At 37.0% G+C, this 27,787-nt stretch overlaps 1 protein-coding gene across 1 annotated transcript in view; it reads left to right on the top strand.

The window, feature by feature from the left end:
- Nucleotides 1–27,787, top strand: part of DOCK10 (dedicator of cytokinesis 10) — a 618,846-nt gene that overhangs the window by 527,525 nt on the left and 63,534 nt on the right. Inside the window, 2 exon segments of the mRNA XM_053710021.1 lie at nucleotides 1,826–2,036; nucleotides 15,310–15,500. Of these exon segments, the coding sequence (XP_053565996.1) occupies nucleotides 1,826–2,036; nucleotides 15,310–15,500 (402 nt within the window).

Below are 27,787 nucleotides of genomic sequence, written 5' to 3'. Positions count from 1 at the left end.
CTCAAGCAACAGCAATTCTAATACAGTCTGTGTGATTATCTATATAAGGATGATTTTTTTTATATTAATAAAGGGATACTAAACCCAATTTTTTTCTTTAATGATTCAGACAGAGCATGCAATTTTAAGCAACTTTGTAATTTACTCCTATTATCAATTTTTCTTTGTTCTCTTGCTATCTTTATTTAAAAAGCAGAAATGTAAAGTTTAGGAGCCGGCCCATTTTTGGTTTAGAACCTGGGTTACGCTTGCTTATTGTTGGCTAAATGTATCCACCAATAAGCAAGCGCTATCCAGGATGCTCAACATAAAATGGGCCCTCCTAAGATCCTAAGCTTTACATTCCTGCTTATTAAATAAAGATACCAAGAGAAGGAAGAAAATTTGATAATATGAGTCAATTAGAAAGTTGCTTAAAATTGCATGCTCTGGGGCCGAATTATCAAGCTCAGAATGGAGCTTGATGCCCCTGTTTCTGCGCGAGCCTTCAGGCTCGCCGGAAACAGAAGTTATTAAGCAGCGGTCTAAAGACCGCTACTCCATAACTTATCCGCCTGCTCTGAGGCTGAGGACATCAATCCGCCCAATCCTATACGAATCTGCAGGACGCGGCGTTGCACAAGCAGTGATAAATGCATATGCTGTTGGCATTTATCGATGTGCGGCGGACATGATACGCTACATTGTATCATGTCTGCTTGCACTTTAATAAAACGGCCCCTCTATCTGAATTAGGAATGAAAAACTTTGGGTTTAGTTTTCTTTTAATTTATCAAAAAACATTTTTTTCAAGCAAAGAGGTTTATTTAGATATTTTGATAAATTAGCTCCTTAGAGCAAACAATAATATAAATATATTTTTCTGGTACGAGGTCTCATAAAATATAACAATGTGAACATATATTTTAATTTATAAATCTAGGCCATATTATTTTAGTGGTTTTAGGAAACGTTTTATGATCATATAAAATATTAAATCCATAAATCAGACCTTAATCATACTGATTCTATTTAAAGTTGAAATTTAGCAGCACAGACTAAACAGTTTTTCTGTATTTGAAGGTGATAAATATTTATCAAGCAACAAATCCATATATAAGTTACAGGTGTATCTAAAATGTATATTCCCTAGTGTCAGACTTCACATTTGATACATAGATAACATTTTTTTTCATTTAAAAAAGTATTACCCACTATAATCAGTGTGTGCTTTCCTCAACATGACACTGAAACATTTGTACAGATGCAAAACCTGAATTTGAAAACCTGCTAATTAGCACCTGTAATAATTAAAGGGACATGAAACCCCATTTTTTTTTCTTTCATGATTTAGAAAGAGTGTGCAATTTTAAACAACTTTCTAATTTACTTCTATTATCTAATGTGTTTCATTCTCTTGATATTCTTTGCTGAAAAGCATATCTAGATAGGCTCAGTAGCTGCTGATTGGTGGGTGCACAGAGATGCCTCGTATGATTGGCTCACCCATATGCATTGCTATTTCTTCAACAAAGGATATCTAAAAAATAAAACAAATTAGATAATAGAAGTAAATTCAAATGTTGTTTAAAATTGTATTCTCTAACTGAATTATGAAAGACATTTTTTTGGGTTTAGTGTCCCTATAAATAGTAAACTCAATTGATTTCAACTTTTATTTAGTTTAAACCGTTGCAAAAAAGAAGAGACACTTTATATCTTTAATATTTTAATCTGTGGACAACAATATATTTTAGAAAATAATGGACCCCCAAATCTCTCACTGATGTACCATATAGAAAATATGTATTTTTGTAGAGATGTTAACAGTTTTCTACTAACGCAGGTAAATCCTAAGGATCTTGACCCCAAATATGCTTATGTGCAAGTTACGTATGTCACGCCCTATTTTGATGAAAAAGAGCTTGAAGACAGAAAAACAGATTTTGAAAAGCATCACAATATTAATCGATTTGTGTTTGAAACACCATTTACATTATCTGGGAAGAAACATGGAGGTGTAGAAGAGCAATGCAAGAGGCGCACAGTGCTTACAAGTAGGTACTTTTAAATGTTTCTGTATTGAAGTGGTTATCTGTATTTACTGCACTTAAATGTATCGTTAAGTATTGTTATATATGAGTGGAGTGCAAAATATTGCTTACGATTAGCAAAATTTGCGTTCCACTCAGTAATACCAGTGCATGCAAATGTGCGCCGGTATTACAAGTTAGGTGCAATGCGAACACGACCTTCCATAGGAAGATAGACACAGCATGACAACCTAGCGCAGCGAAGGGGTTAAGTTGCACAGCGATGGGCAGCAAATTTATATATATATATATGAATATATACATATATATTTATGCATTTATATGTGTATATACACATATTAACACATAAATATATAAGTATATAAGCATATACATATATATTTATAAAGAACACACAGTATTTTGGGGGCAATTGGGGGACATTTTGAAAATTAACCAGTTATCTGATCTCTGGTTACATTTTCAGAGCGCTAATTGCTACCGCGAGTTCCCGGTAGCAATAACCTGTCACTTATAATGGCTAGTTATTTATCACTCGCCTGTAAACGGGCAAGTGATAAATCAGAGCTCCACTTGTAATCTAACCCAATATATTTTAGAAGCTGATTGCATTTTACACAAATCAAATAAACTGAGTATATTGACAACTAAAAAACAAAAACATTGTGCTTGAAGGGGAATTTAAAAAAAAAAATCTTAGATAGTTGATTCACAACAAAACTCACCTTAAAATCAGGAGGCGATCAAATCAAATGGTCTGGCCGATATATTATCCAGCTATTTGGCTGAAGCGGAAAATATACACTGCTGCAATATTTCACAGTTCAGGCAGCTATATTGCCTTTGAATGCTATTTAAAAAGCCAGTGGTGTTTGTATTCTCGCTGCAAATCTTTGCTACCTTCTTGCTGGCAAACACCATTTTTAGCAATGGAGGAAGTCGGACCAAAAGCAGAGCAGAAAAAAAGTACTTGCTTATGCATTATTCATTATTTTTTAATTAAATATTTAATGTCTCCAGGCACACAAAGGAACCCTTAACTTACAGAGAAAAATACAAACTATTACAAAAAATGCTTAAAATACAAAACCTCTAAAAAACAAACACAAAAAAAACTAGAAAAGTCTTTGCTTGTATTTTCAAGCACTGCTTGAAAACACTGCCTGGGTTTTTTTGAACACTGCTTGAAAACACTGCCTGGGTTTTTTTGAACACTGCTTGAAAACTCGCTGCCATTCTCATAAATATTGACAGTGTATTTTCACTCCATTTCTTTTTGAACCTGCATAAAATACTATCACCTAGATTACAAGTTTTGCGTTGCAGCTTTTAACGCTGAGAAAATGGCAATTTCAGCATAAAAGCAATAACGTACTACAAAAATGTTTCACAAAACTCATAACTAAACTGTTACAAAGTACACTAACACCTATTAACTACCTATTAACCCCTAAACTGCCACCTCCCACATCGCAAACACTATATTAAACCTATTAACCCCTAATCTGCCGCCCACCCACATCGTGGCTATTAAATAAACCTATTAAACCCTAATCTGCTGCCTACCCACATCGCCAACACTATTTAAATATATTCAACTTCAGTGTACTGCGGTGACCGTATGAAGAGGACGCTCCGCGCAGGATGGGATCAGCTTCCAGGATAGCTCCGCTTCGCCCGGATGAAGATAGAAGATGCCCCGGGATGGATGAAGACCTCGCCGCCTGAAAAGTCTGGACTTCAGAAACCGTGAGTAGATCTTTTGGGGTTAGTGTTAGTTTTTTTGGGGGGGGGTTTGGGTGGGGTTTCTTTTTAGATTAGGGATGGGCACTTGGAATAAAGCTAAATGCCCTTTTAAGGGCAATGCACAAGAGCTAAATGTCCTTTTAAGGGCAATGCCCATACAAATGCCCCTTTAGGGGCAATGGGTAGCTTAGGTTTTTTTATAGCGTTAGGTTTTTTATTTTGGGGGTTTGGTTGGGTGGGGGGTTTTACTGTTGGGGGACTTTGCATTTTTTTAGAGGTAAAAGAGCTGGTTTCTTTAGGGCAATGCCCTACAAAAGGCCCTTTTAAGGGCTATCGGTAGTTTATTGTAGGCTAGGGGGTGTTTTTATTTTGGGGGGCTTTTTAACTTTTATAGGGCTATTAGATTAGGTGTAATTGTTTTTATATTTGATCATTTCTTTTATTTTTTTGTAATCTTGTTTTTTTTTCGTAATTGAGTTTTTATTATTTATGGTAAACTTAGATTTTTTTAATTTTTCGTAGGATTTGTTTTTTTTGTTGTAATTTAGATTTTTTAAATTTTTTTCGTAGAGTTAGTTTTTTTTAATTTGTAACTTAGATATTTTAGTTGGTAGTTTTTTTATTTTATTAGAATAGTTATGTTAGGTTAATTTATAGTTTAATTTTTATTTCACAGGTAAGTTTTTATTTATTTAAATAGAGTTATATTGTAATTTTAATTTAAAGTTAGGGGGAGTGGTGGCGATGCCGGGGAGCAGCGGAATAGAGGTTAATAGCTTTATTATAGTGGCGGCGATGTCGGGTGTGTGGGAATAGTGGTTAATAATTTTATTATAGTGGCAGCGATGTCAGGGAGCGGTGGAATAGGGGTTAATAACTTTTGTTAGAGAAGCCTACCACCCAACTAAATAATAAATTAATTTCACTTACCTAACATTTCCCTTATCTAACTCTGTATTAACATCTTTCTCAATCTTGCAGTCCTCACCTCCTGTTTATCAACCTCCTACCCTTCTAGACTGTAAGTTCCCACGGGAATAGGGCCCTCAATTCCTCCTGTATGTGTTTGTAAATTTTGTCCTGTCTTTTACAAGTCTTGTATTGTTTTATTTATATGAATTGTATCCATGGACAGCGCTGCGGAATATGTTGGCGCTTCATAAATAAAGTATAATAATAGTAATAATTAGGGGTGGCGATGTCGGGAGCGGCAGATTTGGGGTTAATAACTTTATTTAGGTGTCGGCGATGTCTGGGGCAGCAGATTAGGGGTGTTTCGACTAGGGGTTTAGGTTAGGATGTTAGGTTTAAATGTAACTTTTTTCCCCATAGACATCAAAAGGGTTGCGTTACGGCGATCTCCATTCCGCACTTCAGGTGTTAGTTTTTTTAACACTCTCTCCCCCTTGATGTCTATGGGGGAAAGCATGCACGAGCACGTCAAATTAGCCCTCGGCTTTTGTGCGGTATGGAGCTTAACGCCACCATATTGCATGCACAAGGAGGCTTTTCAGAAACTCGTAATGGCAGCGATATGAGGGGGGAAATAACGCAACTTTTGTTGCGTTCGTTTTGCACCCTGTTTAGCGCAAGACTCTTAATCTAGGTGTATATGAATTAAATCAAACCTGCTTGAAAATACGCTGCACATATTTTTGAATAGAGGCCTTAAAGGGACACTGAACCCAAATTTTTTTCTTTCGTGATTCAGATAGAGCATGCAATTTTAAAGAACTTTCTAATTTACTCCTATTATCAATTTTTCTTTGTTCTCTTGCTTTTTTTTATTTGAAAAAGAAGGCATCTAAGATATTTTTTTGGTTTAGAACCATGGAAAGCAACAACCCAGTGTGTTCACCAAAAATGGGCCGGCATCTAAACTTACATTCTTGCATTTCAAATAAAGATACAAAGAGAATGAGGGAAATTTGATAATAGGAATAAATTAGAAAGTTGCTTAAAAATTGCATGCTCTATCTGAATCATGATAGAAAAAAAATTGGGTTCAGTGTCCCTTTAATGTTGTTTCCACACATAAAATTCTCCATTGTTATATACTTTTGTATATGCTTTTTCATTGACAAACATTTATAATTTTTTGTACAATGTTTTTAAAGATCATATTACTTGCTCCTCAAGTAAATATCCTTCACATCTTTAAAGTGTGCTTGGTATTTAAAACATATTTTTACTGCTTGATATTATAAATATCATAAATATTATTTTAAGTCTAATCAGCTATAATGGTGTTTTTATACCAATTGGAGAATAATCTAAATCAGAATCTACCAAGTTTTAGTCAGAGATTGCTCAATGCTGTATGACAAACTTCATAGCTTTTACCAAAGCAAGCAAACTGGTTGTAAAACAGTTTTGATTATGTAAAAGAACCATTACACAAATACAATAGAGACAACTTGATCTCAAACTGACCTTCATCATGCCTGGTGCATACGTAATAACTTTTCGATCATATCAATCAAGGAATCTTGATGAAGGTCATTTTTTGATTAGAAAGTGGATGCACATGTAACATTGCCTTTATTTTGTTAGTCAGGGGTTAATTTAATTGTAGATTTCTGTTGATTAAAATGTGTGTATGCATCATCAGGCTCGAATTATAGTGTAGGGATATGATGACAAAACCACAAATGGCCACATTTCCATAATGCTACTCATTGATCCTTATTGCCCTGTATTGTCTTCAATTACAAAGAAGTTAGATTAAGTGATAGTAAACTTTCCTCTTTATATAAAATGATACGGAATGTTACCAGTATTTTAGATTTTAATTTATCAGTTGTAACAAAGATGCGCTTTAACTTACTTTTTATTGTAGCAATGAAATAAATACAGTCCAGCCGCCCACTTCAAAATAAGTTTTTTTGTTTGAACTTTTCTCCAATCAGCGCTCTAGCCACACAAAAAAAAATTGTGAGTGCCAACAGTTTAAACAGTTAGCTTACAAATTTGAATCTCAACTCTACATATGCCAAGGCTTTCTGTCATAAACAGCTAATGACACTGAAACAGAATAGCAAGTTACCAGTAAAAAGAAAGAGTTAACCAAGTCTACTGTACCTCAGAAATAGGGCTCTTTTTACATAATAGAATCAATGTCATGCAACCTCAAAGTAAACAGCAATTGTAATAAATGTACTTTGAAAGATTTTTTTTTATGTTTGAAGGTATTACATGCAGTAATAGATTAAAAATATTTTTTCCTGGAGGGCGTGTCCAGGTAGCGGCCATGGTAGGCTGCAGAAACCAGAAGCTCCGCTATTCTGACCAATAATATACCACTTATTTAAGAATATAACATGCATCTTAACTGCAAAACTAATGAAGCAACTCAAGATAAAGAGTGGAACTCACATATATTCTTTCTGACAAGCTATACCTACAGCGGAGTTCTAGTTTAGACTAGTAGAAGCCAAGACGGAGTCCTAGTCCTCAGATCCCTAACATCCTTCCCCCGGTTTTCCCAGGTAGAGCAGTTGATCATGGAGGAGGATCACTACTACTGGCTAAAAGCTATTCTAAAAGACCTAGAACAACGGATGCTAGACGGGTTTGCTGAACTCTCTTACATACTCAAAGCTAAATACACAGAATGTGAGTACGGTGCAAACAAGATGGCGACAGTGATAATTGCCAATGCACAGCACATGGAACCTCTAGAGATCGAGAACCAACAGCAAGACAACATTGAATACATAACGCACTGCACCTCTGTAATTAAAGAGTCCATAGGGGAGCAACTTTCCATTCTGCTGAAAGAGGAATCTGCAGTCCGTGATGGGGTAATTCACACCCATACCTCCACACAAGAAAATTGATCTCAGGTAGAATCTATTTTCACCAAGTTCCAGGATGGGGCGGCCGGCCTCCTGAGAAGTAACAGCGTTTCAACAGGAGCATGGAGCAGAAGTATACAGATCCTAGAAATACAACGAGGAAAAAAAAGCCCCCGGCAGCATAATAGAAGAGCAGATGGGCAGAGTGCTACAAAACAGGAGTTGTATACCCACTTATACCCTGATGTCTACAAAGACTGTAGCAGGAAAATCGTATTTGTTTCACAGTGGTCCCTTTGTAGTTGGACTAGGACTTTTCTGAGTTCATTAACAGGACTTGCTCAGCTGATAAAGAGTGGAATTGGGTTACTATTATAATCTTATTAGTTAATATATGTGTGATGTGCAGCTTTCCTTCTACTCAAGACCCTCAGGAGCCCTGCATATTCATCTCTCAGATATTAACTTCCACAGTTCAGCATCTTAGACTTTCACTTTAGAGTTAAACACTATGTTTGTACCCCATTTAGATATGTTCCTTAACCTTATACCAGCACTGAGCAATGATGCCTGCTCTTATCCCTTCCAACCTAGGGCCAGGCTTTAGGCTACATCTTTTAACTAGGAGCCCATGGTACACTGTCCCCATAAACATGCCCAAATACATGTTGCTCTTTTTGGTTAAACCTGAGTATAGAGATATGATCTACTGATACACTTCTAGCACTCCTTTGAAATTTATAACACTTACATTTATATACTGTAAGCCTGATATCCCTTATTTTGTATTGTACATATCAACATGCTTTATCTTTAAGTGGCAATGTATATAACAATGCTCATCTCCAGTTTGCCAGTATAGACCCTCTTCCTCAAACTGAGCCTTCAATTATATAGTTTTTCCCTATGGCATGCTTATTTTTTACATGCATATGTCTAACAGTTACCAGCAAATGTTCTCATAGTTCACATGTATACCTAGTTCCTTGGAATTAAGGTCTCCTGTTTCTAGTTGACGTCACCTTATTCTACAGTTATATTTTATATGCCACTTCCAATATTGTACAGATCCTCCTCTTACTTTATAGAATCATAAGTCCAATATACTTAGTTACATTACATATCCAGAGTATGCGTACCCTTATGATTATATATCTAACTCACTTTCTTTACCATAACTCAAGCGGTGCTTACCTGCTGTAAAATTTCTTCTAAGTGCCATTAGACGAAAATAGGGTCTCTAATATGACTAAAAACAGTCTTACCTATATCAAAGGGCCCATAAGTGACCAACTATTTAGTCATTCATAAATGCTTTTAAAAAATTATAAAATGGAGGTTTCAGAAGACTATAATGTTTAATTCTTTTTGTTTCTTACCTGTATCATTGCATTGTGTCCTAAGACAATTCTGCCATTTATGTTGTATGACAGTTCATATATGTTTATTCTTGATCAAAACCTCAATAAAAGATTATTAAAAATAAAAAATATTTTTTCCTAGATCACTTTTATTTTCTGATATATTTAGCTGCTTCTACAGTCAAGCTCTTAAAGCAGAAAAAATAGTTAATGAAGCAGCAAATTTATACAAATTATTGTTTATTTATCAGCTTCTATCTGTCTTTCAAATATCAGCACTAATAGATTTCTATGTCAGTGAGCAATTTAGTAAGACCAAAATTAAAAAAGTATGTAAATTTATATAATTAAAGGTGCACTGAACCCAAATTTTTTTCTTTCGTGATTCAGATTGAGCATGCAATTTTAAGCAACTTTCTATTTTACTCCTTTTATCAATTTTTCTTCATTCTCTTGCTATCTTTATTTGAAAAAATAAGTCCAGAACCTTCGACAGCACTTGTTTATTGGTGGATGAATTTATCCACCAATCAGCAAGAACAACCCAGGTTGTTCACCAAAATGGGCCGGCATCTAAACTTACATTCTTGCTTTTCAAATGAATCACAAAATAAAAAATGTGGGTTCAGTGTCCCTTTAAGTTGATATTCAATCACACTTGTATGTAAAGAGGTTATACTGCTTAAAGTTAGCAAAATAGTTACCTTATAAATATTTTAACCATATGTGTGTTTCAGTGCTCTTGAGAGAGAAAAAAATTTATATAGCTATAATATAATCACGTTTGTAACGCGTCCGTCGGTGTCGCCAGTTGCGCACGCATTCTCAAAGGAATGTTGGCAGAGGGAGGCAGCTGCATGCGCAGCCAAAAGAATTCCCCTGGATGCAGTGAAGGCAAACGGAGGATTACAAAAAAAACAAAAAACAATCTCAATAAATAGTAAAAAAAAAAACGCACGCAATAACTATTAAAAAATAATAATAACCACCCACAATAAGTATTTAAAAAAAATAAACTAACCACCCACACGAAATATTAGGGGAAAAAAAAATACCTAATAAAATTATTAACACCTAAGCACCCACAACAACTATTTAAAAAAACAAAAACTAACCGCCGTACAAAGTATTAAGAAAAAAACAACAACTACCTAATAAAATTATAAATCCCTAAATCCGCAAACCCCAACATCGCAAACTACCTAATACATCTATTAACCCCAAATCCGCAAACCCCCACAATGCATTAAATCTAATTTACCTATTAACTCCTACACCACCAACCCCCACAACACAAAAAAATAATTTTATGACTAAGCCCCCTAAATTAACCTCTTAAATACATAAAACTACTACATTACAATAAAATAAAAAATCCTAACAGTACTTAAAAAAAATTACATTAAATTATTCTAAAATTACAGAAAATAAAAAAGGCTAACATTACAAAAAATAATAAACACATTATTAAAAATAAAAATTTAAACCTAATCCCTATGAAAAATAAAAAATTCCCCCAAAATTAAAACACCCCCTAATCTAATGCTAAACTACCAATAGCCTTTAAAAGGGCTTTTTGTAGGGTTTTCCCATAAAGAAATCAGCTATTTTACATTAGAAATAAACAAAGTCCCCCCTTACAGTAAAACCCCCCACACACCAAACCCCCCAAAATAAAAAAAAACCTAATACTAATAAACCTAAACTACCCATTGCCCCTAAATGAGGCATTTGTATGGGCATTGCCCTTAAAAGGGCATTCAGCTCTTTTTCACTGCCCTTAAAATGGCGTTCAGCTCTTTTTCAAAGTGCTCAAAAACCCTAATTTAAAATGTAAAAAAAAATCAAAAATCAAAAAAAATAAATAACACTAAAGCCCCAAATAGGTACTCACAGTTGCTGAAGTCTGGCGGAGAAATTCTTCTTCCAGGCGGGTCCATCATCTTCATCCACAGTGAAGGCGACTCGGAGCGGAGATAAGGAGCGGTGTTCCCAGATGTGGCGATCCTTTGCGGCATTGCTCGGCGGCGGTGGTCCTCGGCGGCGTGGAGGATCCTCTTCATGCCATCGTCCGCTGCACACTGAAGATTTAATTCAAGGTACCCCATAATTATTGGGGAACCTTGCATTCCTATTGACTGAAATTTTCACATCAGCCAATAGGATTAGAGTAACTGAAATCCTATTGGCTGCTGAACAGCCAATAGGATGAGAGCAACTGAAATCTTATTGGCTGTTCACAGCCTTCGCTGTGGATGAAGATGATGGACCCGTCTGGAAGAAGACTTTCTCCGCCGTACTTCAGCAACTGTGAGTACCTTTTTGGGGCTTTAGTGTTAGTTTGTTTTTGTTTTGTTTTTTAAATTAGGGTTTTTTTGGCACTTTGAAAAAGAGTTGATTGCCCTTTTAAGGGCAGTGAAAAAGAGCTGAATGCCCTTTTGAGGGCAATGCCCATACAAATGCCCCTTTAGGGGCAATGGGTAGTTTAGGTTTATTAGCGTTAGTTTTTTTTTTTTTTTTTTGGTGGGTTGCGGTTTTACTGTTAGGGGGGACTTTGTTTATTTTTAATGTAAAAGAGCTGATTTCTTTACAAGGGCTATTGGTAGTTTAGTATTGAATTAGGTGGTGTTTTTATTTTGGGGGGATTTTTTTATTTTTATAGGGGTATTAGTTTAGGTTTAATTTTATTATTTTGGATAGCTTTATTTTTTTCTGTATTTTTACTTTTTTATTTTATGTAGCTTGGGGGGTTGTATTTTTAACACATAGACTGCACTTACCAACTAGTTTTAAATAATTTTATTAGATTTTAATATAATGAATGTAACAGAAAAATAGTAATAATAAAACAATTTGTCCATAAATATAATCGATGCACTGGAAAAACATATTACCCAAAATAAATGGTTATGCAATTACATCACAAAGAAATAAATATAATTCATCTCCTTTTATATGAGTAAAAATAAACCAAAATAACAGATTAGCATTCAAATATATAATAATAAGAGAGGCACATTATATTTTTCATTCTGCAGGTAGGAAATATTACAATTCATATGTATCTACAAAATGTAACCAAATAAAGATATTCACACAAACAACATTAATTTACCTTAATAAAGGTGACTTGTAACTGCTGTACTCTCAGCAAAAGCAGCAGGGTATATTATAGTAATGTCTTGCTCCCATTACCAATATATATATATACAAAGAATCATGTAAAGACTACCAAGAATAAGACAAATAAACAGTCATTACAAGTCTAATTCACCCCAAGCTCTGGCCTTTATAGAGGATCCAACATTTTCATATTTCCAGAAATTCTTTTTTAGAGTTAATATATCAGCAGCTAGTTGAAATATCTGGTAGTAAAAGGACGTGGAACATTCCATTTCTAGTACTTTGCCAATCAAACCGCTATGAAAACTAGAGCTACAAATTTACTTCATGGTTTTGTCAAGTTATCGATTGGTTGATGTAGTAGCGCTTGTTGAGGAGTGAGACGGATTTCTAGATCTAGAATAGAGCTCAGTAGCTTAGAAGTCTATATTACATTGTAATATCATTTTAAGATGAAAATCAAATCCAGTAAAACTACTTGAACATTATGGGCAAAAACCTTACACATTACCTTCTAAATTATCATTTATAGAAGAACTATTAATGAAAGCCGGAGGCTACTGAACTTAATGTCCAGCAGAAGAATATTCAACCTTTTCTGCCCATGAAACAACAGGTTCCCCTTAATCCTAATCATCACGGCTTTGTGTTTATTATTTTGGGTGATTAATCCTCATGCATGAAGATCTGACTTCAGTTGTATGCAATGTAAATGTCTAAAGATCACAAGCTGATTTGCAAAACAATGTCCCTTTATTTTTGTTTTTTACTTCACCTGAGGCTATGTGTTCCCATATGCCAGCATTATGTTTTTTGTATGTTTTTACTATATTTTATAACATTACATTTATTAACCATCTCTTATCTTAATATGTAGTTTAGCAGATTAATTTACTTTAAAAAAAATATTTAATGATTCAGACAGACCAAACCAGTTTAAACAACTTTCTATTATCTAATGTGTTTCATTCTTTTGGTATCCTTTGTTGAAGGAGCAGCAATGCCCTACTGTCTATAACTGTCGATAACTTCATCATTACCCCTACACCACATGCTCAATGTCTTGGGGGTCACACTTGACTCAGATCTTTCTTTCACTCTTCACATTCAGTCCTTGACTAAAGCCTGCCGCTTCTCTAAAAATAGACATATCCTTTCACAAGACACAACTAAGATTCTAATCCACACTCTCATCCTTTCCCGCCTTGATTACTGCAACTTCATCCTATCTGGTCTCTCTGGTCTCCCTAGCTGCCGCCTAGCTCCTTTACAATCCATAATGAATGCCCCTGCCAGGCTCATCTTCCTTACATGTTGCTCTTCATCTGCTGCACCTCTCTGCCAACCCCTTCACTGGCTTACTCTTGCCTCCACGCTTAAACACAAAATTCTCACTCTGACATACAAAGCCCTCAACTGCCATGCTCCCCCCTAAATCTCACACCGTGTTCCTCCCGACCCCTTCGCTCTGCCCACGATCTTCTACTCACCTCCTCTCTTGTTACCTCCTCACATTCCCGTTTACAAGACTTCTCCAGACTAGCTCCCATCTTGTAGAACTCTGCCTAGCTCCACAAGACTCTCCCCTAGTTTTGAAAGCTTCAAGCGCTCCCTAAAAACTGTACTATTCAGGAATGCATACAACCTACACTTACCTTTCCTAACTCCACTGCTATCCCCTTGAATCCCTTAGCATGTAAGCCTATGAGCCCACCTGTTTGTAGATCACCCCCATAAGAGCCGATTACAACAGTGCAACTCTTGACAGGGACCTCTACCCATTTGACCCCCTTTAAATGTTACCTTGTATACCGCCTATGTTTATAGCGCTGTGGAATCTGTTGGCGCTCTACAAATACCTGATAAATAATAGCTGACAGCAAATGGCAAGATGCATTTATGTGCAGCAACCAATCAACAGCTTCTGAGTCTACCTAGATATACTTTTCAACAAGGGGTACAAAGAGAAAAAAAAACTAATTAGATAACAGAAATAAATTGAAATGTTGTTTAAAATAGCACAATCTATCTAAATCATTTAAGAAAAAATGTGGGCTTTATGTCCCTTTAAGGGCCATACTAGTACTACTAGTACTAGTATTATTAGTAGTGAAGGGTTAAATATAAATTTAAATTTCCTCTCCTCAATAGAGCAAGTAGGCCTAACTACCATTACAGGGACAAAAGCCATATGTCATAAATGTTGTGTAATTATGTTCATTTCACTCATGCACTCCACCCTTCAATATTGAAGGGACACTGAACGCAAATTTTTTCTTTCATGATTCAGAGAGAGCATGCATTTTAAGCAACTTTCTTATTTACTCCTATTATCGACATGTCTTCATTCTTTTGGTATCTTTATTTGAAAAGCAATAATGTAAGTTTAGATGCCGCCCCATTTTTGGTGAACAAGCTGGGTTGTTCTTGCTGATTGGTGGATAAATTCACCCACCAATAAACAAGTGCTGTCCAGTGTACCGAACCAAAAAATAGCTTAGATGCCTTCTTTTTAAAATAAAGATAGCAAGAGAACGAAGAAAAATTGATAATAGGAGTAAATTAGAAATGTGCTTAAAATTGCATGCTCTATCTGAATCATGAAATAAAAAAATGGATTCAGTGCCCCTTTAAACATTTTTTATGAAACAGTGCTCCTTTACCTAAAAAAAAAAAAAGTTAACATAAAATGAAACAGATTGTTTTAAAAAAAAATAGCAATGTACTTTTTTTTCTGGAAAAATGCACCCTCACTGTATCCACTACCAATAGTGACACGATGAAGCTGACATGCTGAGAACATCTAAGCATGGGCAAGAAAATGGTTTCCTGTTTCTCTAGCACTCACTGAACAGTAAGCCAGCTCAAGTTGCTGTAGAGGATGTATGACGATCTATATATGCTTTCCTGTAGAGACCCCAGCCCCCTTGTTGGGCTGTGACAGAAAGTAATGAACCCTGCACAAATACATATTGTCATTATTTTTATTAAGTATAACCCACTGTTAAGTGTTTTATTGATACAACAAAAGAGACTGTTTATATACCTTTGAATGAGTGGTGCAAACTTTAAAGGGGTTTCAAATTTACATATTTACATACTCCTCCCATTATATATTACTGTATGTGCAGTTAGAATATTGTATTCTCAACCTGATTTTTCCCAGTCTAATCACCAATAGAAACAAGATGAACTTCCATGTTCATAATACTTTACATCAATTTGCTATTCACTATTTTGTTTCAACAGCAAATCATTCATTTCCATATGTGAAGAAAAGGATACAAGTTATAAGCCAGACAAGCACAGAGTTAAATCCAATTGAAGTTGCTATAGATGAAATGTCCAAGAAGGTTCAGGAGCTACAGCAGCTTTGCACAATGGATGATGTAGACATGATAAGGCTACAACTTAAACTTCAAGGAAGTGTTAGTGTTAAGGTAAGTGCGGCTTTTTCATCCCCTTCTTAGCTAGATATTTGCTACACATCAATTTCTACTGCAAACGTAGTCAAGAAGGTAGATAGCTGACAGTATCACTGTAGCCACAGCATGGAAGAGGAAGAGCAAATTAAAGGGATATGAAACCCAAAAAAATATTTTGTGATTCAGACAGAGCATAGCATTGTAAACAAATTTCCAATTTACTTTTATTATCAAATTTGCTTCTTTCACATTGTATTCTTTGTTGGAGAGATGCCTAGGCAGGCATATGGTGCACTTCATAACAGGAAATAGTGCTGCCATCTAGTGCTCTTGTGAATGGATACCATTCTTGCAAAACTGCTGCCATATAGTGCTCAAGAAATGGGCCGGCTCATAAATTGATGTCCCTGCTTTTCAACAAAAGATACCAAGAAAACAAAGAAAAATGTATAATAGAAGTAAGTTAGAAAGTTGTTTAAAATTGTATGTTCTATCTGAATCATGAAAGAAACATTTTGGGTTTCATATCCCTTTAAGGTTCATATACTTGAATTCTTTGGAAAAAGAAACCAACAAGCACTCAAGCAAATAGAGCACGAGCACCTTTGGAAGTTCTGTACATTTCCCAGGACTGTTAGTTTTCACTTTAGAATAACTTTGCAAATTAATAGCAATTAATAAATGTAAAATCTTTCTTATGTTATGTTTAAAAAATTGTATATATTTCAATCTGGTTTTCAAATGAGTATTTGGTGGTTTTTAAATATGAGGCCAGTTCACTTCCAGTTTGTTAATTTGTTTTTATGACTTACACACTCAAGACACATTAGATACTTTGCAATGTGAACCCTCACCAGTGATATTCCAATCCGTCTTTTTTTTTTTTTTTTTTAAAGGACCATTAAATACAGTAGAATTGCATAATTAACAAGTGCATGATAAAAAGACAATGCAATAAAACATTTTCTGAAGGTGAAATAAGCAGTAGATTTTTTTTTCCTAACAGATTATTTTCTTCCCCATTTGCCTGCCCTGTATCATGTGACACCTTTTAGCAGATCATAAATGTTTATACGAATACACTGTGAACTTGTGCACATGCTCAGTAGGAACCAAGTGCTTCAGAAAGTGTGAATATAAAAAGAAAAAAATTGATAATGGAAGAAAATTGGAAGGTCTCTTAAAACTGCATACTCTATCTGAATCATTAAATTTTAATGTTGGTGTCCATTTAAGGAGCAGCAGTCATAGGACCAGTTCTTTTTAAACTTTTTGCAAACTAAGAGATTGCAGAGGCCAGTCTGGGATGACTGACAAGCCCTGCTCTCGAGCAACAGCTAATTTTGCTCTGAAGTTGTGCAGACATGTTTCCTGTCTGGGACCCTTGTCCACCCAAACCTTAATAAATGGGGATCTTAAGCGATTTTCAATATTTAATTAATTTGGGTTTCAGGGGCGGACTGAGACCAACCAGGGCCCCCGGGCAAAAGTGTGGCAGGGCCCCCCACCCACCTACCTCCTCTGCCCCTGCCCCACCCTAATGCCCCTCCCACCTATTGTGCCCCTCCCAACTCATATGCCCCTCCCCTACCATAATGCCCCTCCCACCTCATATGCCCCTCCCCACTCTAATGTCCCTCCCACCTCATTTGCTCCCCCCACCATAATGCCCCTCCCACCTCATATGCCCCTACCACGTTTTTAATTGCAATATAAATAGACATTTTGTTACCTTAAATATTTTATTAAAAACAAAATATGAATTAACAAGTGCCAAAAAATTAAATAATTTGTTTTAATCATACACAGAATTATAAAGTAGTGCAATGTGACATATATATATATATAGAAGCAAAAATTAGTAAGCACTCACTGGACTGTAGACAGCAATTTACATCAAATAGAATTTATTGTGACGTTTCAGGACCAACAGCGTCCCTTCCTCTGACAAACAACAAGTGCAAAAACCAAACATTTATAAACCCATATAACCCTCCCCTAGGTGAACTACCAATGAGAATGTGCCGTGTGCAAAAATTGAATCGTGTGCAAAACCAGCATAGGTCCCTGTAATTAGGGTAAAATATAATGAATAATATTATAAATGAGTAAATGTATATACACTAATGTGTGATCCTATGTGAACAAACTGTAAATATGTCTGATAGCCCCTAAGACATGACCGATCTACTGAACAACTATCCCGGACTTTTCATAAAAGTAAAAACAACAAAATGCCTGATAGGTGGAAAATGACATACCCCGTGGTTTGATAGGGCAGGCAGATTCGTCATTGGTGGACACGCCTTGATCGATGTTATTGGTCAAACATTCTGAAAACAACAAGCGTTCCAATTGGCTAACCAGACGCAGATGGCTAACCGTCACAAACACCAGCCATATGGACGGTTGTCTTGGAAACCCAAGACAACATTTCATATATCACGACTTTACCGCGTCCCGCAAAATTAGAAATACACAAACGTCACGCCGCAACATATGCAAGCTCCGGCGGTTGTCCTGGCAACAACTATACATAAATAAATAAACATGCCTGATAGGTGGAACATGTCATGCCCCCGTGGTTTGATAGGCAGATTCGTCATTCATGTTCACGCCTTGATCGATGTTATTGGTCAAACCTTCTGAAGACAACAAACGTTCTAATTGGTTAACCCGACGCAGATGGTCACAAACAATAGCAATGTGAACGGTTGTCTTGGTAACCCAAGACATCATTACCATATAACCTGACCTTACCGCGTCTAGCAAAAGCATAAATACACAAACGACACGCCGCGACGTATACACGCTCCGGCAGTTGTCCTGGCAACAAATATAACAAATAATAAACAACACCCATAGTGTTAGCCGAGCTGAATCCTATCGCCCTAATAACATCAACTATCATAGTGCCCAGGGAACACACCGCCTCATTATCTTAACAAAAATAAACCTATAAAACCAAAAACCATGTCAAGATCATCGCCGTGACACCAAAGCGAATCACTATACATAAAGCTACCTGGTTGCCATAGCAACCCAAGTATACATACCAACCACCGATAAAGGTCTCGCTGTGTTCTATATATCACCAAACATAGGGAGTCCAGAGGCGCCTAACTGGCCCTCACAACAGAGATGTGAAAATAACAATAAAAAAATCAAATAAAATGCCAAGCAGCAATCGCTTTACAATAACACGAAGTGCATCTACAACAATCCCTGCCGACTTAACATATCATGTCAACCCGTGACATATAAAGGAAACGGCAAACACCATCTGTCAAACCCTATATCTCTGTTTTCTCCAAACAGAAGGGCAGACACAATCATCGCTAATGATACCTGCGGTGATCAACGAAAAATCAGAGGAACAGAATGGGTGACTCCACATTGGGACCTACACCCACCCTGACACTACTACTTATGTATAAACAATATCCCAGTGGCAGTCCTATATCCTAAACCATCAAAACATAAAATTAGGTAGAAAAAAAATGACATAAAAAAATTAACATGAAAAATTTACCAACTACCCAAAAACAGCCCCACCTGTCAGTGGCCAACAACCACATGTGATAACCCAATTCAATATCGAAAAAGGACACTTAATCACCCCACAGCCCTATGTCATCAGGACCGTAACTCATGTATAGAAGGCATATCAGACACACAGAACTCAAAGTGTATGTGATATGTGTCATATAATTCTCATAAAAAAATTAAAAACAAATTAAAAACAAAACACACCTCATGTCAGCTAATAAATATTGAAAAAATATGGCAAACAATATATGGTACAAAAATAGAGGAGGACATGTAAGCACTCATAAGAGTATATAAAGGACACCATATGAAATTAAAACCAAATTCGGCAAACAGAGGATAACTAAAGCATGGAACGTAGACTCTCATTCCGCCATCACCATGGAATACAGGGTGATAAATGCAGGATCAATGGATCAATAGGCTCTCATCCAATCAATGGACTCTCATACGACCAGGTCTTTATAGGAAGTTCTGCCATCCCGTTTGGATGTTGAGGCCTCTCGGGGCCAGTGTGCATAGTTCATGAATCCACCGTGCTTCCTTCTGTAACAGGATCTTGGCTCTGTTTCCTCCTCGTCTTAGCACTGGCACGTGGTCAATGATTCTAATCCGTAGGTCACTCACTGTGTGTCCCGCTTCTAGGAAGTGACGTGCTACCGGATGTTCTGCCTTCCCAGATTTTATTGCTGCTCTAATGCTCGACCTATGATTCGCCATTCTCACTCTGGCATCGTCAGTCGTCTTTCCAGTATAGAATTTCCCGCAGGGGCAATTGAGAAGATATATGATAAACTGGGTTGTGCATGTCAAAAAATACTTGATCTGATATCTTTTGCGACGATCTGGATGTTGAAATGTCGTACCCGTGTGCATGCTGTTACAGGTTACACAACTAATGCATTTATAGCGTCCCACTTTTTTCTTCAGCCAAGTATCATTTTTCAAGGAGATATCAGTCTTCATTAGCATGTCTCTCAAACTCTTGCCTCTACGGTATGCCATTCTGGGTGCCGACCAATCAGCAAATGGTAATGTAGGATCACTCTGGAGTATTTTCCATTCTTCTTTGACTGCTTGAGCAATCTGGTACTGGTCTGGGTTATATGTTGTCACAAATGTAAGTTGTGGATTGGTTACGATGTTTTGAATTTGTTGTTCATTTTGAGATGAGAAAGCCCGTTCCAATTGATTCTCTAGATTCTTTTTATCATAACCTCGTTGGAGAAATCTTTGCGTCATTTCTGACATTTGCATTTGCATCAGGTCATCATCGGTATTATTTCTTATTACCCTTTGGTATTGTGCTTTCGGAATATTGCGTATGAGTGCTGGCTGGTGGCAACTCCTAGCATGTAGCAGTGTGTTACGATCCGTTTTCTTCCTGAAAAGTGTGGTACCCAGTCCATTAGAGGTTTTAAATACTCTAACATCAAGAAAATCAACTGTGGTTTTGTTGAAAGTGTGTTGAAATTTGATAGTACTGTCCATCGCATTCAGGGTATGGATCCAATTGTCCAACGCTTGTTCACCATTTCTCCATATAAGGAACACGTCATCTATGTAACGGCAATAAAATCTTACACTCAAGATTCTAACGCTTTCATTCGATCCATCATCCAACTAAATGATATACAGTCAACTGACCTCCTTGTGACGATGGATGTGTGCAGTCTTTACACTGTTATCCCCCACAAATTGGGTATTGCAGCTGTAGTTAACAATCTACGAAAGAGTCCATATGTGGGACCTCCAGAAGAAGTTATGGTTGATCTCCTAACGATATGTTTGGAAAATAATTTCTTCCGTTTTTAGAATAATTTCTACCTTCAGATAGAAGGGACCGCGATGTGGTCGAATATGGCCCCAATGCTGGCCAATCTATTTATGGCTGATTATGAATCTCTCCAGATGAAGGTGTATGAAATGGATGCCATTTCTTTTTATTGCCGTTACATAGATGACGTGTTCCTTATATGGAGAAATGGTGAACAAGCGTTGGACAATTGGATCCATACCCTGAATGCGATGGACAGTACTATCAAATTGCAACACACTTTCAACAAAACCACAGTTGATTTTCTTGATGTTAGAGTATTTAAAACCTCTAATGGACTGGGTACCACACTTTTCAGGAAGAAAACGGATCGTAACACACTGCTACATGCTAGGAGTTGCCACCAGCCAGCACTCATACGCAATATTCCGAAAGCACAATACCAAAGGGTAATAAGAAATAATACCGATGATGACCTGATGCAAATGCAAATGTCAGAAATGACACAAAGATTTCTCCAACGAGGTTATGATAAAAAGAATCTAGAGAATCAATTGGAACGGGCTTTCTCATCTCAAAATGAACAACAAATTCAAAACATCGTAACCAATCCACAACTTACATTTGTGACAACATATAACCCAGACCAGTACCAGATTGCTCAAGCAGTCAAAGAAGAATGGAAAATACTCCAGAGTGATCCTACATTACCATTTGCTGATTGGTCGGCACCCAGAATGGCATACCGTAGAGGCAAGAGTTTGAGAGACATGCTAATGAAGACTGATATCTCCTTGAAAAATGATACTTGGCTGAAGAAAAAAGTGGGATGCTATAAATGCATTAGTTGTGTAACCTGTAACAGCATGCACACGGGTACGACATTTCAACATCCAGATCGTCGCAAAAGATATCAGATCAAGTATTTTTTGACATGCACAACCCAGTTTATCATATATCTTCTCAATTGCCCCTGCGGGAAATTCTATACTGGAAAGACGACTGACGATGCCAGAGTGAGAATGGCGAATCATCGGTCGAGCATTAGAGCAGCAATAAAATCTGGGAAGGCAGAACATCCGGTAGCACGTCACTTCCTAGAAGCGGGACACACAGTGAGTGACCTACGGTTTAGAATCATTGACCACGTGCCAGTGCTAAGACGAGGAGGAAACAGAGCCAAGATCCTGTTACAGAAGGAAGCACGGTGGATTCATGAACTATGCACACTGGCCCAGAGAGGCCTCAACATCCAAACGGGATGGCAGAACTTCCTATAAAGACCTGGTCGTATGAGAGTCCATTGATTGGATGAGAGCCTATTGATCCATTGATCCTGCATTTATCACCCTGTATTCCATGGTGATGGCGGAATGAGAGTCTACGTTCCATGCTTTAGTTATCCTCTGTTTGCCGAATTTGGTTTTAATTTCATATGGTGTCCTTTATATACTCTTATGAATGCTTACATGTCCTCCTCTATTTTTGTACCATATATTGTTTGCCATATTTTTTCAATATTTATTAGCTGACATGAGGTGTGTTTTGTTTTTAATTTGTTTTTAATTTTTTTATGAGAATTATATGACACATATCACATACACTTTGAGTTCTGTGTGTCTGATATGCCTTCTATACATGAGTTACGGTCCTGATGACATAGGGCTGTGGGGTGATTAAGTGTCCTTTTTCGATATTGAATTGGGTTATCACATGTGGTTGTTGGCCACTGACAGGTGGGGCTGTTTTTGGGTAGTTGGTATATTTTTCATGTTAAATTTTTTATGTCATTTTTTTCTACCTAATTTTATGTTTTGATGGTTTAGGATATAGGACTGCCACTGGGATATTGTTTATACATAAGTAGTAGTGTCAGGGTGGGTGTAGGTCCCAATGTGGAGTCACCCATTCTGTTCCTCTGATTTTTCGTTGATCACCGCAGGTATCATTAGCGATGATTGTGTCTGCCCTTCTGTTTGGAGTAAACAGAGATATAGGGTTTGACAGATGGTGTTTGCCGTTTCCTTTATATGTCACGGGTTGACATGATATGTTAAGTCGGCTGGGATTGTTGTAGATGCACTTCATGTTATTGTAAAGCGATTGCTGCTTGGCATTTTATTTGATTTTTTTATTGTTATTTTCACATCTCTGTTGTGAGGGCCAGTTAGGTGCCTCTGGACTCCCTATGTTTGGTGATATATAGAACACAGCGAGACCTTTATCGGTGGTTGGTATGTATACTTGGGTTGCTATGGCAACCAGGTAGCTTGATGTATAGTGATTCGCTTTGGTGTCACGGCGATGATCTTGACATGGTTTTTGGTTTTATAGGTTTATTTTTGTTAAGATAATGAGGCGGTGTGTTCCCTGGGCACTATGATAGTTGATGTTATTAGGGCGATAGGATTCAGCTCGGCTAACACTATGGGTGTTGTTTATTATTTGTTATATTTGTTGCCAGGACAACTGCCGGAGCGTGTATACGTCGCGGCATGTCGTTTGTGTATTTATGCTTTTGCTAGACGCGGTAAGGTCGGGTTATATGGTAATGATGTCTTGGGTTACCAAGACAACCATTCACATTGCTATTGTTTGTGAACATCTGCGTCGGGTTAACCAATTAGAACGTTTGTTGTCTTCAGAAGGTTTGACCAATAACATCGATCAAGGCGTGAACATGAATGACGAATCTGCCTATCAAACCACGGGGGCATGACATGTTCCACCTATCAGGCATGTTTATTTATTTATGTATAGTTGTTGCCAGGACAACCGCCGGAGCTTGCATATGTTGCGGCGTGACGTTTGTGTATTTCTAATTTTGCGGGACGCGGAAAAGTCGTGATATATGAAATGTTGTCTTGGGTTTCCAAGACAACCGTCCATATGGCTGGTGTTTGTGACGGTTAGCCATCTGCGTCTGGTTAGCCAATTGGAACGCTTGTTGTTTTCAGAATATTTGACCAATAACATCGATCAAGGCGTGTCCACCAATGACGAATCTGCCTGCCCTATCAAACCACGGGGGTATGTCATTTTCCACCTATCAGGCATTTTGTTGTTTTTACTTTTATGAAAAGTCCGGGATAGTTGTTCAGTAGATCGGTCATGTCTTAGGGGCTATCAGACATATTTACAGTTTGTTCACATAGGATCACACATTAGTGTATATACATTTACTCATTTATAACATTATTCATTATATTTTACCCTAATTACAGGGACCTATGCTGGTTTTGCACACGATTCAATTTTTGCACACGGCACATTCTCATTGGTAGTTCACCTAGGGGAGGGTTATATGGGTTTATAAATGTTTGGTTTTTGCACTTGTTGTTTGTCAGAGGAAGGGACGCTGTTGGTCCCGAAACGTCACAATAAATTCTATTTGATGTAAATTGCTGTCTACAGTCCAGTGAGTGCTTACTAATTTTTGCTTCTACATACCTGGCTATAGCACCCTGGCGAGTTGCAGTGTGTTGGTGAGAGTGCATATACTACTATACATCCTTTTATATATATATATATATATATATATATATATATATATATATATATATATATATAAATAACTTTATAAGAAACTCCTCCTTACACTCTGCCCTTATATTACCACTAATTTTATTATAAAACCGTTTTTTCCCTTTGTCATCCTCTGTATTGCCCAATGCCCATACATACGAGTTGTATGTATTGTATAATATCTACTAATCCATTTGTCCTCTGAGTCTGACCCTTGATTACCCTAACATAACATAATATGGCCACCATAACCATTACCCCAATACAATTAATTTTAATGCCCGTAGTAGTAGGCTAGTAGCCCATTAATTAAATATATATATATATATTTATATATATATATCACAGACAGTGAATCTGATCACTACCTGCTGTACAGTATACAACACTCACAGACTCACTGACTCTGTGGACCGTCCATAACTGTTTCATGTTGACATTTTTGGGCATACTCAGTGCACGTTAATAAGTACAATTATTTCTTGGTTACTTTTATTAAAAAAATAAAGCTCCATTTACACTTTTGCCGTTGGCATCTGTAGTTACTTTATTGGAACGTGAGCACACACACATACATACACATATACATACAAAGACGCACAAATACAAACACATACATACACACATACATGCATGCATACATACATAAGTACATGCATACACAACACATACACACACATAAATACACACATACAAAGACACACACACACATACACACACATACATAAGTACATACACACACACATACACACACACACACACATACATACACATACACACATACGCACACATACATAAGTACATACACACACACATACACACACACACACGCATACATAGATACACATACATACATAAATACATGCATACACATACACATACATACACATACACACACATACATATATATACATTCAAACATTTTTCCATTAATTTTCCTCAGTTTTTTTTAGAATCTGCTAATAAAGATCCGAAAGAACAGATTACACTTATTTCTACAGGGAGTGCAGAATTATTAGGCAAATGAGTATTTTGACCACATCATCCTCTTTATGCATGTTGTCTTACTCCAAGCTGTATAGGCTCGAAAGCCTACTACCAATGAAGCATATTAGGTGCATCTCTGTAATGAGAAGGGGTGTGGTCTAATGACATCAACACCCTATATCAGGTGTGCATAATTATTAGGCAACTTCCTTTCCTTTGGCAAAATGGGTCAAAAGAAGGACTTGACAGGCTCAGAAAAGTCAAAAATAGTGAGATATCTTGCAGAGGGATGCAGCACTCTTAAAATTGCAAAGCTTCTGAAGCGTGATCATCGAACAATCAAGCGTTTCATTCAAAATAGTCAACAGGGTCGCAAGAAGCGTGTGGAAAAACCAAGGCGCAAAATAACTGCCCATGAACTGAGAAAAGTCAAGCGTGCAGCTGCCAAGATGCCACTTGCCACCAGTTTGGCCATATTTCAGAGCTGCAACATCACTGGAGTGCCCAAAAGCACAAGGTGTGCAATACTCAGAGACATGGCCAAGGTAAGAAAGGCTGAAAGACGACCACCACTGAACAAGACACACAAGCTGAAACATCAGGACTGGGCCAAGAAATATCTCAAGACTGATTTTTCTAAGGTTTTATGGACTGATGAAATGAGAGTGAGTCTTGATGGGCCAGATGGATGGGCCCGTGGCTGGATTGGTAAAGGGCAGAGAGCTCCAGTCCGACTCAGACGCCAGCAAGGTGGAGGTGGAGTACTGGTTTGGGCTGGTATCATCAAAGATGAGCTTGTGGGGCCTTTTCGGGTTGAGGATGGAGTCAAGCTCAACTCCCAGTCCTACTGCCAGTTTCTGGAAGACACCTTCTTCAAGCAGTGGTACAGGAAGAAGTCTGCATCCTTCAAGAAAAACATGATTTTCATGCAGGACAATGCTCCATCACACGCGTCCAAGTACTCCACAGCGTGGCTGGCAAGAAAGGGTATAAAAGAAGAAAATCTAATGACATGGCCTCCTTGTTCACCTGATCTGAACCCCATTGAGAACCTGTGGTCCATCATCAAATGTGAGATTTACAAGGAGGGAAAACAGTACACCTCTCTGAACAGTGTCTGGGAGGCTGTGGTTGCTGCTGCACGCAATGTTGATGGTGAACAAATCAAAACACTGGCAGAATCCATGGATGGCAGGCTTTTGAGTGTCCTTGCAAAGAAAGGTGGCTATATTGGTCACTGACTTGTTTTTGTTTTGTTTTTGAATGTCAGAAATGTATATTTGTGAATGTTGAGATGTTATATTGGTTTCACTGGTAAAAATAAATAATTGAAATGGGTATATATTTGTTTTTTGTTACGTTGCCTAATAATTATGCACAGTAATAGTCACCTGCACACACAGATATCCCCCTAAAATAGCTAAAACTAAAAACAAACTAAAAACTACTTCCAAAACTATTCAGCTTTGATATTAATGAGTTTTTTGGGTTCATTGAGAACATGGTTGTTGTTCAATAATAAAATTAATCCTCAAAAATACAACTTGCCTAATAATTCTGCACTCCCTGTATAGAAACTATTACAGATATCTATCTTTATAGGGTTTCCAAGGTAAAAGTATCAACAGTCATTATAGTTTTCTGTGTGTGTTATTTGTATGAACACAAATAAGCTGTTAGAATATATTTTTGTCTCTAACAATATTACACAGTGACACACAGCACACCATGAAAATCAGTACCTTGTGCCTGCCCAAGTGTACTGTACTGTAAAGTATAAGTAATTTCTGACGAATGCTCAACAACTAATGAAAAAAGTGTGACAGTGGGTTGGCCACTGAGTTGTGCAATAACATAAAAACAATGACAAGCACCACCTTGTAAAACTGACTGGATAATTTGTAATAGGGTGAAGCAATGGGATGATTTCATCAGGCTATGGGACTTTGATCAGCAAAAACATAAACTAGTGCCAGACACTGGTATAGCAGATGGCCATACATACACATATACAGTAGGAAGGTAATGGTATAGAACCATCACATAAGGCATAGGATACATATAGGTTGTCGCCCTCAGTGCACTAAGTTACTACAGGGAGTGCAGAATTATTAGGCAAGTTGTATTTTTGAGGATTAATTTTATTATTGAACAACAACCATGTTCTCAATGAACCCAAAAAACTCATTAATATCAAAGCTGAATATTTTTGGAAGTAGTTTTTAGTTTGTTTTTAGTTTTAGCTATTTTAGGGGGATATCTGTGTGTGCAGGTGACTATTACTGTGCATAATTATTAGGCAACTTAACAAAAAACAAATATATACCCATTTCAATTATTTATTTTTACCAGTGAAACCAATATAACATCTCAACATTCACAAATATACATTTCTGACATTCAAAAACAAAACAAAAACAAATCAGTGACCAATATAGCCACCTTTCTTTGCAAGGACACTCAA

This window comes from Bombina bombina, chromosome 4 (genome assembly GCF_027579735.1).
Source record: "Bombina bombina isolate aBomBom1 chromosome 4, aBomBom1.pri, whole genome shotgun sequence".
NCBI lineage: Eukaryota > Metazoa > Chordata > Amphibia > Anura > Bombinatoridae > Bombina > Bombina bombina.
This window is presented reverse-complemented; position numbering and strand designations above follow the sequence as displayed.